At 47.4% G+C, this 14,493-nt stretch overlaps 1 protein-coding gene across 1 annotated transcript in view; it reads right to left on the bottom strand.

The window, feature by feature from the left end:
- The window catches only part of PTPRM (protein tyrosine phosphatase receptor type M), a 1,525,420-nt gene that overhangs the window by 461,817 nt on the left and 1,049,110 nt on the right, over positions 1 to 14,493 (bottom strand). The window contains exon 15 of the mRNA XM_086967355.1: positions 2,400 to 2,532. Coding sequence (XP_086823481.1) covers positions 2,400 to 2,532 — 133 coding nt within the window. The remainder of the gene's footprint in view (positions 1 to 2,399; positions 2,533 to 14,493) is intronic.

Here is a 14,493-nt window from a genome sequence, read left to right as displayed (position 1 = left end):
GAAACATAATTTAATGTCTACTCAACCTTTTGTGGTGTAATTGATATATGAAGATATATTGTTCCCTATTTAAATGAGTGCATATAGCACCTAAAAAAACAAAGAAACAAAACGTTAAAAAAACAGAAAACGTGGGTTGGCACATCTTTCAGAGGTAAACGAACCTTCTGCAGCATATAACACCTGATAAGGCCACTGGATGGTGGAGTCCAGTCGTTTCTGAGAAATTTAAGGAGTGTAGTCCTGTAGAGTGCATGTTAAACCACTCAAGAGTAGAATCTACCCAGTCTCTCTCGCAATAACTCTCCCCCTTTCGCTCGCTCTACCTTTTTCCCTTGCTCCCTCCCATATGACTTAATGCACTGCAACCTATGCAGCAAATCCCTTTGGATGGCCCAGCCCACATATGTGATCAATATCTCAAATGTGAATGGTCACACCATGAAGCCTGTACAATCTCAGTATGAGGCACAGACGACATATGCTATACAGCCATTCCTGGACATGGGCAGAGTTCTACCCCCTTGGACCCTACCCATCTAGAGGCGAACGTTTCAGACCCTGCAGTCGCACCGATCCATTAATTGATCAACAGTAATGATAGAAATGGCACACCACTACTAGGAAGTACACAGAGACCAATGGATACTGCAGTCTCAAATCACCCAAGTGAGAAACGGCGCAACCGAATGCAATGAATGACTGGCTGTCCTCAATCGATTTTGGCCACTATAGGTGTGGCAGGGTATACTCAGACATGAGTCCCTTTCTCACTGCTCCATCAGGATTCAAGCAAGCCGGGCCGAAGAGGCTGAAATGCCAGAAACCGGTCCCCGGTAGCTTGTCTCCTTTCTGGTAAAGAATTGGCTTGGTAGTTTAGTCTGCCCTGTTCCCATGATGCACTGGGCCAGGGACAGACTGATTTGCATATAGCCAGGTTCTGAGTTGGGATGGGGCAGTGAGATAAATAACGGTGATGGATCAAGCCCTGATCTTTGGACTGGGTAAGAGTGGTCTGCTCAATTCAGACACTCTGTTCATCACCACCCCCTTTTGTAAATCGATTTTGGCCACTATAGGTGTGGCAGGGTATACTCAGACATGAGTCCCTTTCTCACTGCTCCATCAGGATTCAAGCAAGCCGGGCCGAAGAGGCTGAAATGCCAGAAACCGGTCCCCGGTAGCTTGTCTCCTTTCTGGTAAAGAATTGGCTTGGTAGTTTAGTCTGCCCTGTTCCCATGATGCACTGGGCCAGGGACAGACTGATTTGCATATAGCCAGGTTCTGAGCTGGGATGGGGCAGTGAGATAAATAACGGTGATGGATCAAGCCCTGATCTTTGGACTGGGTAAGAGTGGTCTGCTCAATTCAGACACTCTGTTCATCACCACCCCCTTTTGTAAATCGATTTTGGCCACTATAGGTGTGGCAGGGTATACTCAGACATGAGTCCCTTTCTCACTGCTCCATCAGGATTCAAGCAAGCCGGGCCGAAGAGGCTGAAATGCCAGAAACCGGTCCCCGGTAGCTTGTCTCCTTTCTGGTAAAGAATTGGCTTGGTAGTTTAGTCTGCCCTGTTCCCATGATGCACTGGGCCAGGGACAGACTGATTTGCATATAGCCAGGTTCTGAGCTGGGATGGGCAAGTGAGATAAATAACGGTGATGGATCAAGCCCTGATCTTTGGACTGGGTAAGAGTGGTCTGCTCAATTCAGACACTCTGTTCATCACCACCCCCTTTTGTAAATTGGCTGTCCTCAAGGGCGTTCTCAACTTGAAGTGACAACATTCTCCGATACTAGCCACAACGATCTGTAAATGAGTAGCAAATTATGCCACTTTAGCACCCTTTCTTTTTGCGGCTTGCACCTGTCTGTTTTAGGAAAGGGCTGTTGCAGCTATGAGAGCTGGGATCTGGAGCCACTGGAAATGATAGCAATGTGTGGTCTATCTTTGACACCCCAATCAAAAGCATTGCGGTGTCACACATAATTCTGGTTCTTAGTTGACTGATGGCGTGGTCTCCTTATGTTCCCCCCAAAAAATCTCTCAGACTATCTTGGTGTAATTACGGCATTATGATGAAAGATCGATTGTAGGAAATACCTGGGAACTATGGGAAATCACATCCTCTGTCCCTTGAGGAGGTGTAGAGAGTAAGGGGGCAAAGTCAAGTCTCTCCTGGAAACATTTGGCAGTGGAGTGACTTAACGCAGGGAGAGGATCCAAAAACAGCAATGATTTTTCAGGCAAGATGACTGAAGCAGAACGATGTAAGAAAGCTGGGTGAGTTCAATTGTGGTGAAGACCCCACCCGCTGATGGTAGGCCCACCGTAAGAAGATGCGATTGGTGGAAATGCAATGGAGATTACATGCACAAGGCCAGATTCTGCTCACCTTTTCTTCATCACCAACACAACTCCCAGGAATATGATCACAAAGAGCAGGATACCCGCAATGCCCCCTGCAATTTTAACAGTGTGGTCGGTCTGCTTCTCAGGTTCAGGGTCGGGCTTGCGCGTGGCAGCTCCTAATGGCCAAAGAGAGAAGATAGGCACCATTAAATGAAGACACAATACTGTATTTCTTTGAATTCTCTTACATATTAAACATCTTAATACGACTTATCAGGCACAGCAGGCAGGCAGGTAGAAGCGGTGGGGATTTTTCCTGGAACAGCTGTCATATTTAATGAAAGGACCTACATTGTTCATTTGTTCTACCAAACTATAGCTCACCCATAGCACGCGCTGAATGGTACACCCACGCCTCCCCCCCCGCCCGACACAATCGCGCAGACTACTCCACAATTTCTATTATCTCCGCCGACTCCCTCTTCTGTCTCCCATTGAAAAACTTGCTAACAGAACAATAACTGCTGCGTGCCTTTATCTAAATTTGATTTGTTGCACCGTTTTCTCCAACAATTTTTCATAAATGGAGCAGTAATTTCATAACATATTAGCTAGAGCACCTGGGAAAGGCAGATAAGCTCATTTACCAGGCATTTCACCAGCAATTGTTTCTCCGCACAATGGGCTTTGCGTTTTTTGCCTTTGGAAATCGGAATCCAGGTCACATCTGGTCGGCACAAGACTCCTTCTAGGCAATTTATTCACAAAGTGGGAAGCAGCTGATGATCACAGCTCTGGCACCCGACATTTAATATCTGTTTAAATGAGATAACTAGTGCCTTGCAGCGGCGACTGTCTCTGCGGCTCCGGCTCTACACCGTCGTTTGGACTGTTTACAGAATAATGTGATGGAACGTCAAATCCATGTCTGATGCAATATCCATTTCCTCTGCTAAATGAGTCCAGGATGAAAAATGTTAGGGACGCAATGTTCAATTCACTAAGCCCAATGCATTTTCTTCTCAAATGTAGCCCTCTTTTTTAATCAGAATGTGACAGTATTCATCATATCAGGGACCACGCCGGCTTGTTCTGGGGAGATGGATGGGACTGGAAATAAGAAGTTGGTTCTAAAATTCCCCGAATCCAGTCCCTAACAATTTTCAGTAGCAGCTTTGCTGGATTATGTATGCGCATACCTGGGCATAGGGGGATGCTTTACCGCATCATGCACGGCTACTGTCCGGAAAATCAAGGAATGAATTTGCTACCAAGCACGAGTGCTAAGTTATCAGACTACACATCACACTTGAGTTGTGTGGTATGAAAATACATTATATCCTTTCCTTTGGATAGAATATTTTATCGTATGAGCATGTGAGACATTGAAGTTTTATAATGAGTACAGCATGGTGAAAACAAATATACTACTTTGCCTCATCGGTATCAACTGCAGGTAACGCTGCATCACAGAGTAATACAGTTTCAGCCATTACTTTCAGTAGAAAGTCCCATGACATGCCAATTTCAACTTGTTTAATTTTCCCCGATCTATGACCTAAATTCCTATAGACATAATGCAGGATTGTTCATTGGACCCCACCACCCCCTATAATTTCGTAAATTCCTTAACCCAGTCTTTTCATTTCCCAAAGTTGCACAGATAATGAACACGATTTTTCTGTGTCTTTATCACATGGTCACACTATTGCTGCTGCATAATAACCGTCTGGCTGGGCTTCAATCACCATAGACATTAATTCACCATCCTCATCACAATGTACAATGGGCACATTATGGATGTGCAGGTAGGGTTTATTGTAGATACAACACACATCTATTTATTTATTTTAGGAGTTTTATATAGCGCTAGCTGGACCCGAGGGTATCAGAGCGCTGCACAGCATTTACAATTATGTGCAAATGGACGGTACAGGCAATTGGAAGAACATGAGGTTCGAGCCGGGTAAAGAAGGAACATTGATCTTCAGCGATTTAACAACAGACACACAAATGTAACATTTGGTCAAGCAACTGCTATGTCGAGAAGACCATCAGGCTCTGTACCCATTGGCTGCTAAATACTCTCACCTACCCATTACCACAGTCAAGGGATTTCCTGATTCTTTTCTGGTGCCAATCTACAGTCAACTCACTCATCTCCACAACCCATTCGCTAGCTGGAAACAGTCCCTTCTGTGACTACCTTTAAAAAAATAAAAGTGCACCTCTTTTAACTGGATACCTTACCTCTGGGCGTAGCAGACCCCGCAATTGTGACAACCCCTAAAATTTACCACACCGGAATGTCCACAATGTTCGATAAATCAAGGTTGGTCTTAAACCTCTATTTATAATGGAATTTGTCCCAAGGTAAGGCACCTCACCTCAAATCTAAAATACGAAAATACAGTCAGTCAATTGACAAGCCAACTCAATAACTGAGTTCTAGAACAGCTGACTAGTTAGAGTTTTTTTTTTACAAAATACAGAAATAAGGCAATAGTGAGTCAATGCCATGAAGACTCTCAGTAAATAGGTCAATACAGAGAAATGCAAGATCAAAAATTAGTCTAAGTTCCAAATGCGCAGTATTTATTTTTTATTTATTTTAGGAGTTTTATATAGTGCTAGCTGGACCCGAGGGTATCAGAGCGTTTCACAGCATATACAATTATGTGCAAATAGATGGTACAATTGGAAGAACATGAGGTTTCGAGTCGGGTAAAGAACAAACACATAAGCGAAGGGGCAGAGGGGAGGAGGGTGGAAGACAAACCAGACGAGCATCCGGATGCATTGTTCAATCAGTTCATACACAAAAGTTTTCTTGATCTGAGTCAGCGTCATCGGTCCCAAAATTAAGGTAAGATGGAGCGCCGGCTAAGGAACGTCCTTGGCTCTTATCGGTTCACTCGAGAGCGGTTGAGGAAGAGGGCTTAGAGCAGGTTCTTGAATTTTGGAAACGAGGGGGTTGTTCTGATGTGTGGGGGGGGGGGGGTGGAGTTCCAGATTTTTGGGGGCATTTCTAGCAAATGATTTAGCTGCGGTTTTATGCTTACGAGTTTTCAGCGGGATGAGAAGCAGAGTGTTGGAGCTACTGAGGTTTCTGGACTGGCCGTCCCTTTTGAGTTTGGCAGCCAAGTACTACGGTTTGTCTGTGTGCAGTGCTTTGTGCGTGTAATAGAAATAGGCAGCATTCCTCGCAGAACAGGAAAGTCTCTGGCTCACCCTCAAAATCAAGGATTTTTAAACATGATTTTAACATATGAAATTAACAAATCAGAATCAGTAATTTGAGCAAATGTATCATTTCATTTGCAAAGCAGAACACAAAATATTTAACATTATTGCCTAAGCCCTATTCCACTAAATGAAGAACAAGTTACTTACCTTCGGTAAAGCCTTATCTGGTAGAGACAATATCTAGCTGCAGATTCCTTACATTTGAATTTCCCCAGGGATCAGACTGGATCCAGAAGATTTTTCGTGGGCAGCACCCCTATGCGCTGGTAGGTGGTGTCTGTAGGCTTTGTGTGGCGTTGTCGTCTGAGCCGGAAGTGACATTCGCTTCACCTATATAGGCACGACCTTGGCGGGCTGACGTCAGTTACTTTTTACGACTTACCATGCCAGAAGTGATGAACCATGAAGTGCATTGACACTGGTGCGTCTAAACTAGCGCGCTGAAAGGGATCACTCCTGATCCTAGAAATCTGTCCACAGAGCAGGGAGGATGGGTGGGCCGGTAAGGAATCTGCGGCTAGATATCTTTACCAGATACGGCGTTCCCGACGGTAAGTAAAAAACACTTGTCATGTCCACGCTTGGTGGTAGAGCAGCACACCCCAAGCACTCATTAGCATCTAGGTGAATCCAAATACATTTAGCTGAATCTTTGCCATCCTGAATGGTTTGAGCTAAGGAGACCCAAATCTCCACCAGGACCTGTGGCGAGACCTAACTGGCCATGTCCCAGAGTGCATGTGTGTAATGGCCTAAGCAGTAGACTGCATTGACTGACTTCCACATTAAGGTGGTGGAAGAGAACATCTGTTTACAAAACGTCTCAAATCATTTTGGCCTCCTATCCTGAAGAGTCATGGAGAACACATTAGGGTTGGCTTTACTGGTGGAAAATTGGACCACCGATCCCCCAGGACTAGATGCTGTGGAGGAAAATCAGTGTGACCCAGCAATGTTTGTCGTGCCTAGCCATCTGCCTGTTCACGATCCCTCAGGACTTGATGCAGTGGAAGAAAATCTGTGTGACCCAGCAATGTCTGTGGTGCATAGCCATCTGCCTGTTTATCAGTAGGCAAGAGCAAGGCTTCGCCCAAGCGGGATCAGACAGGACTTCATTAAGTGCAAGGAGTCAGATAAGGCTAGCGCAGGGTGAAAAACCTAAGTACGAATATTTTTATCGGCTTCAACTGAAAGTAACTCTAAGACCAGGACCTCGACTGTATGTCTAACCACCACAGCAAATGATGCACTATCCCTTGTTAGTCCAAGGGACAAACCAAACCTGTGCCAGAGTAGGTATCCATTCCACTCGCCTCCTGCAAGTCCATGTAGCTATCATTATCATAGTGTGAGGTAAATCATCCCCATAATCACTATCGTCTTTATCAGATTGGTAAGAATGTGAGCCAAAAAGATAAGACTCTTAGGAAGGCTTAGTGGAAGAGGAAATGTTTTGACTGAATCAGAGTGCACGCTGACCAGCTGCATTGCAGAGTAGTCGAGGTGTGACCTCGGTCAAGGTTGAACATCAAAGTCCACAGCGGTGCAATATTCGACGGTGGCAAACGTGGCACTGGCATTGGTGGGGGAAAGGACCAGCGCAGATCTTGTAGCCAAAATGTAAGTCAGCACTGGGCTTTGAGCGAAACCTCAGGTGAGTTTTAGGGTCAAAGGTGGCACCAAGGGCAGCCCCTTCAGCAGTAAACTGAATGAAGGTCCCTTCATATCCTTGTAACCCAAAGGCCAAGGGGAACCATAAGAGTACAAAGAATAAGTACCATGGCATCATTAACGGCCTCAATCTGCTATGGTGTCACTGATGGCCCTGGAGATTTGGAGCACAATGGGACCAGTTGTGGAATTATGACACCTATGGAATATGCTAAAAGCAGGGAATCTGCAATTAGAAGCATCAATTAGAAATACAGTTTAAAGAAAAGTAGGGCCAAAAAAGAGGAGCGTATGCTTGTGTATTTGTTTAAATGTTCCTGCTTGCATGTGTACGTAGATGCGTGCATTTACTTATGTGTTTGTGTCTGGCATATTCTCACACCTGGAAAAGCATTGTCTCTTTCCGAAAGCTAGTCCTGGTGTTAGGGAATACTAAATTTACTTGATGTCCCAATGGTAGGAGTTTGTTTTTGACACAAATCTATTTATGACATAACGCCGGCAAATAATAATGTCACATCTTGTCATAGGCTGGGCATCCTTGGGCTGATCCTGGCAAAATATCACCTATCACTGCTATTTTGTGAGTATGACTGGCCTAATTATGTCCCATCTATCCCATAATTTAGGTAATCTGTGGAATAATAATGTCCACGGCTGACATGTTGTAGGGGATTTTAGCATTATGGTGGGCAGCAATGCACAACTGTGGAAGTGACATAGCGGTTGGCATCCTTGGCATGATGGAGGCACATTTGGCATTATGGTGAGCATCACTTACATCTCATGGTAAAAGCTGGACAGGTGGGGCAGAGTTTGTCTTTGTAATGCATTTGCCCTAGGGAAATCAGAAGAGGGCATGTAGATCCATGCATTAAATATGAATTTGAGGCCATTTCTTTTTCTTTTAATAGACTATAACACGATCTTCCTTAGTTTGTTAACCTAAAATGGAAAATACATATTTTCTAGAAAACCATGTATTTTTTAGAAAGAGAAGAAAAGCACTTTGATTGATAGTTCATATAAGGTTATGTATGTTTATAGCTTTTAGCATTTTGTTTGTGGCAGTGGATGCACACTGATATGGCTGCTATTTCAATATTCACATGCGGGCATTTTATAATGAAAAAACTAAGAGAAATTATATTAATAACCCTGTCTTATGTGTTGGGATGAACGGTTTTCTATACAAAAGGTAATTTTAAGTATTGTCCATCCAAAATATAGCATCCAGAATATAGACTAATACACTATCATAAAGGTAATAAACTAAAAGCAGTAGTCTTTGTTTAATTTACTTTCTTAACTCCTCATCTATTCAAGGTATATAGATGTGTAGTCTAGAATAGTAATTCTGTACTTATCTTTCTATATATAAATCTATCTATCTCTCTCTATATATTTATCTATATCTATATATATATATGTACCTTCATGATACTATACTAGACAATTTATGGGTATGTTTTGGAATCACTCAATATTTTGCCTAACATCCGAGCAATCACCACTGGTAACCCTGAAAAGCATGATCACTATTATGAAGTCATTAGTAGCTCTAGGCCATTTTCATTGATCAGACATGGCTCCCACTATAGAAAAGTATAATGTAATCAAGTAGCAGACTGTGGATTATGTGAAAGTGGGAAATATATTAATGCACATAAAATAGGACTGTGTCCTGACATAGTTCTGCTAACAAACAACAAAACGTACAAGATCTGGGTGCTATACTGACCCTCAATCACGGAAACTCATACACACATTAAAAGCACTGCACTGTTCATTAATGTGAGGGAATAATTCAACGTGCTATGTAACTTGCACAAATTAGTCCGCGAAATAGACAAGGGTGTAACCAGAAGGGTGGTGTTAGACATGCATCCTTGCCGTGCTTTGCCCCAAACTTTTTGCCTTTAGACCTATTTTACTGATTTTGTTTTTGCTGGCCTTACAACTACACACTTTACTACTGCTGACCAGCACTTGACCAATGCTTACGTCCTTGTGCTCTCGCCTAAAACATGGTAGATTTACTTATACCTAATTTACATATTTCATTTACTTTTAAGTCCTTAGTAGTGTGGCCCTACCTAGTCCCAAGGCCTAGTGGGCCTGCACCCCTGATTGCGCCAACCACTTAAACTGCATTTTAAATAGGTCTCGGGTCTGCCATTGCAGCCTGTGTGTGCAGTTTTAAAACTGCCATTTCGACCTGGTAAAACAAACCTATTTCCAGGCACAAACCTTCTCAAATATTAAGTCACCGCTAGGGTAGGTCCTGGACAGCTCAGAGGGCAGGGTGTTATGTATTTAAAATGTAGGACATTTACTTTTAAATTTTACATGTCCTGGTAGTGAAAACTTTTTTTCAGTATTGCAAGGCCTACCTTTCCAATAGGGTAACATTGGGGTTACTGCATTACATTACATTTAATGAGCTGAAATGTCCAAATGGGAATAGGACCATCAGTCATGGTTGATATCTTTGGAGTTGAAATTAAAGATCCTAACTTATATTGAAGTCGGATTTTAACTTACAGCTTTGTAAATGCTTCTTTTAGAAAGTTGCCATTTTCAAGAGTTTGCCATTTAGTGCCTGCAGCCTGTCTGAGTCATGTGGCTGGGTGTAGTAGACAGGCGGGCTGTGTGTGTTCCTCTTAGATATCCAAACACAATGGGAGCTTAGGTGTGCCTTAATGACCCATCACTGTAAGGATGAAAGGAAGGAGCTGGACACAGCCCCACTCACACTTGAATTGACGGTGTCCTGCCTCCAAACAAAAAAGCTGCATACCCCCTGTAGTTAGTCAGGAGCCAGGGTAAGGAAGGCAGGGAACCTGGGTAGTTCAAATGCATGCCAACTCTTCAGTACATTTCTGGACCTTTCGATACTCTGGCACAAAGAAGGACTGCTGTGCTGCTGAAAGGACTGCCACTCTGCTGAACTACTGCTCTGAAACTGCTGCCCTGCTGTACCGACCTGCAGCCTGCTGCCCTCTTGCCTGGGTGAGATGGATTGGACATGCATCTGTTTGACCCAGGACTCCAAACAGCAGCGGCCCATGCAGGTAAGAGGGGTGGGGCCGGGGGGGTTTCGACAGATGACAAGAGAAAATAATGTTTTTCTTTAAATTTCCTTTGTCGTCGTCTGTTGAATCTCCCCCCTACCTGGCTGCACCGCTCTTAACTACATGGACCGCTCCTGACTCCAAACAACCCCAAGGGGTAGCTGGCTAGGCTCCTGAATTGAGCCTCAAGATCAGAAAGCTCCAATCACCTTGAACCCAACACCTGGACTCTGCCATCTGTAAGTCTACCCTGCTGTGGTGCCACTCCAGTCTTGGACTATTGGAAGTGGGCCTACGATGCTCTGCTAAGCTCTGTGGATCCAGCGGAACTGACATATTGCTTCTGCTGCACAGCGCAACCCCAAGCAGAACTAAGTGGACCTGCATCACATCAATGCCTGCATCGCAAAGACCTGCATCGCATCAGAGCCGGCTGCCTCATCAGAACCGCTGCTGACGAACAAGTTACTTACCTTCGGTAACGATATATCTGTAAGAAACATTAGTTAGTGTTAGATTCCTTACCTTAGAATATCCCCAGGCGTCAGTCTGGATCCGGAAACTTTTGCGTAGCAGTACCCCTGCGCGTCGGTAGGCGTCGTCTGCAGGCGTCCCCTGCGGCTCCGCGTCCGTCGTCGGCGTCGTGCGCCGTGATGACGTCGCCGGAGTATATAGACGCCGCCTCCGCGCGCTGACGTCAGTTCTTTGTACACAGCTTTTCCGCGCCAGGAGACGCAGAGCCATGAGAGAACCAACACTGGTGCCATGTAAAACTAGGGCCCTGAAAGGGATGTCCTTAACCCTAGGTATCAGTTCGCAGAACGGGGAGGATGGGTGGGTTCGGTAAGGAATCTAACACTAACTAATGTTTCTTACAGATATATCGTTACCGAAGGTAAGTAACTTGTTCATCTGAAAGAAACACGTTAGTGTTAGATTCCTTACCTTAGAATACATACCCCAGCAATACCAACCCCGGTGGTGGGTCTGCGAACCAATACAATACTACACCAGAAAGTCCTGGAGGACAGAACGGCCAAAGAAGCCGTCCCTCCGGACTTTACTGTCCAGGCAGTAGTGCCTCGCAAAGGTGTGCAGCGAGGCCCACGTAGCCGCTTGGCAAATGTCCTGCAAGGGGACTCCCCGGCCCAGGGCAGTAGTAGCCGCCATGGCCCGAGTGGAATGGGCCCTCAGCCCAACAGGAGGCTCCTTCCGAGCCAAAGAGTAGCACGCTTTGATGCAGAGAACGACCCATCGAGAGATAGTTCGTTTACAGACCGCCCGTCCCTTCTTCGCACCCACGTAGCCAACAAACAGTTGGTCATCCACCCGGAACTGGCGTGTGCGATCCATGTAAAATGAAAGCGCACGTTTTGGGTCCAGACGATGGAGCCGCTCTTCATCCTTTGAAGGATGCGGAGGCGGGAAGAAGGAAGGGAGGGTGATGGACTGCCCGATGTGAAAGGCCGAAACAACCTTGGGCAGGAAAGAAGGCCTAGTCCTCAGCACCACCTTGTCAGGATGAATGGACAGGAAAGGGGGCTGGACAGAAAGAGCCTGGAGCTCACTCACTCTCCTGGCAGAGGTGATGGCAACCAGGAAAGCCGTCTTTAAAGTCAGGAGACGGAGAGGACAAGAATGAAGGGGCTCAAAGGGAGCACACATCAGAAAGGTTAGAACCAGGTTCAAATCCCACTGGGGCATCACAAACGGAACAGGTGGAAACATGTGAGTGATGCCCTTCAAGAATCGAGTTACAATCGGGGATTTGAACAAAGAAGGCTGATCAGGAAGCCTTAGAAAGGCTGAAAGGGCAGAAAGGTAGCCCTTGATAGTGCCCAGAGCAGAGCCCTGCTGGGCAAGAGAAAGAAGAAACAGAAGAACCTCCGAAAGAGGGGAAGAAAGAGGGTTCACAGCCTTTGCTGTGCACCATGCCACAAATCTGTTCCACCGACAGGCGTATACCGACTTAGTGGAGGGACGCCTGGCTGCCAGAATAACATCACAGACTTCAGGAGGCAAGTCAAATGGCCTCAACTGCCGCCGCTCAATCTCCAAGCATGGAGGTGGAGACTGGACAGGTTCGGGTGGAGGACCGTCCCCTGCTGCTGCGACAGAAGGTCCTCCTGAAGAGGCAGGCGGATCGGGGGACCGACTGACATGCTGAGTAGCTCGGGATACCAGTACCTTCGAGCCCAGTCCGGAGCCACAAGGATAACTTGGGCCCGGTCGCGCCTGATCTTCTTCAGCACTCTGGGCAGAAGTGGTATAGGCGGAAAGGCGTATAACAGACCGCAACTCCACTCGCGCCGAAAGGCGTCGCCGTGCGAGTGCCGTCTTGGAAACTCCAACGCGCAGAACTGATGACATTGCGCGTTCTCTTCTGTGGCGAATAGATCTAACCAAGGCTCTCCCCATTGCAGAAAGATGCCTCGCGCCACGTCCGAGTTCAGACGCCATTCGTGATCCATCGAGCACCGACGGCTGAGTTCGTCCGCCCTGGCGTTCAGGGAACCTGCCAGGTGTTGAACCATCAGAGTCACGCCCTGACGTTCCAGCCATTGCCAGAGGCGCAGAGCCTCCTGGCAAAGGGTCCATGACCCCACTCGCCCTGTTTGTTGCAGTACCACATGGCGGTGGTGTTGTCGGTGAACACCTGCACTACACTCCCTTTGACAAAGGGGAGGAATGCCTTCAGTGCCAGACGAATCGCCCGCAGCTCCAACAGGTTGATATGGAGCCGGGACTCCGCCGGAGACCAGATGCCTCTGATCTCTGCCTCTCCCAAGTGGCCACCCCAGCCCTGGAGGGACGCGTCCGTCACGACAACGTGCTCCGGTTGGGGAAGGGAGAGGGATCTGCCTCTGACCCAATCGCGGTCCGTAAGCCACCACTGCAGTTGTCTCGCAGTGCCCTCCGAGATCAAGACGTGGTCGGACAAGTTGCCCTGATGCTGGGCCCACTGAAACTTCAGGTCCCACTGCAGAGCCCGCATCCGCCACCGGGCGTGATGCACCAGAAGGATGCAGGAAGCCATCAGTCCCAGCAGCCGCAGCATCAACCTGACCGAAACCTGGGATAGCGGCTGAAAGATGGGAATCAAAGCCTGAATATCCCGGACCCGCCGTTCCGGAGGATAAACCCGAAACTGCGCCGAGTCCAGAACCGCTCCGATGAAAAGGAGCTTTTGAGAGGGACACAGGTGTGATTTCGGCACATTGATGGAGAACCCCAGGTCGTGCAAGAGGTCTGCCGTCATCTGAAGGTGGTGGACGACTGCTTGGGGCGAGCCCGCCTTCAACAACCAGTCGTCTAGGTAGGGGAAGACTGAAACCCCCAACCTGCGCAGATGGGCTGCGACCACCGCCATCACCTTTGTGAACACCCGTGGGGCGCTGGTAAGGCCGAAGGGAAGCACGATAAACTGAAAGTGCTCCTGGCCTACCGTGAACCGCAGGTAACGCCGGTGGGCCGGCAGGACGGGGATGTGAAAATAGGCATCCTGCAAGTCCAACGCTACCATCCAGTCTTGTGGGTCTAGAGCAGCCAAGACCTGAGCTAACGTCAACATCTTGAACTTCTCCTTCCGGAGGAAGCCGTTGACGTTCCTTAGATCCAAGATAGGACGTAGGCCCCCCTTGTCCTTCTTGGGCACCAGAAAGTAGTGGGAATAACAACCACGCCCTACTTCTGGCCCAGGAACGCGCTCGATGGCCCCCTTGGCCAAGAGGGCCGTAACTTCCTCCTGCAGAAGTGTCAAGTGGTCCCCCGACACACGGTGGTTCTGCGGTGGCATGGCTGGAGGAGTGGTCTCGAAGGGGAGGGAGTAGCCCCTTCGGACGATTTGCAGCACCCACCTGTCCGAAGTGATCGTGCGCCAGTGAGCGTGGTGATGGCGAACCCTGCCACCCACTGGCGTCACATGGGGCCGAAAGCACGGACTAGGAGGATTTTGAGGCAGATGCTGCGGGGGGAGGTGTGGTCTGACCCCGCCGTTGTCCCCGACCGCCGCCACGGCGGTTTCCACGGCCGCCACCGCGTTGAAAGGATTGTTGCGGCGCGTGGCTGGCAGCACGTGTGGGGGCGCCCCTTCCTTGGCCACGAAAGGGACGAAACGAACCCGTTTGCTGACGCTGGGTCGAGAGA

The sequence above is a fragment of the Lissotriton vulgaris genome, chromosome 4_1, assembly GCF_964263255.1.
Source record: "Lissotriton vulgaris chromosome 4_1, aLisVul1.2, whole genome shotgun sequence".
NCBI classification, from domain to species: Eukaryota; Metazoa; Chordata; class Amphibia; order Caudata; family Salamandridae; genus Lissotriton; species Lissotriton vulgaris.
The sequence above is the reverse complement of the archived record's forward strand: the minus strand, read 5'-3'. Positions and strand labels throughout refer to the sequence as shown.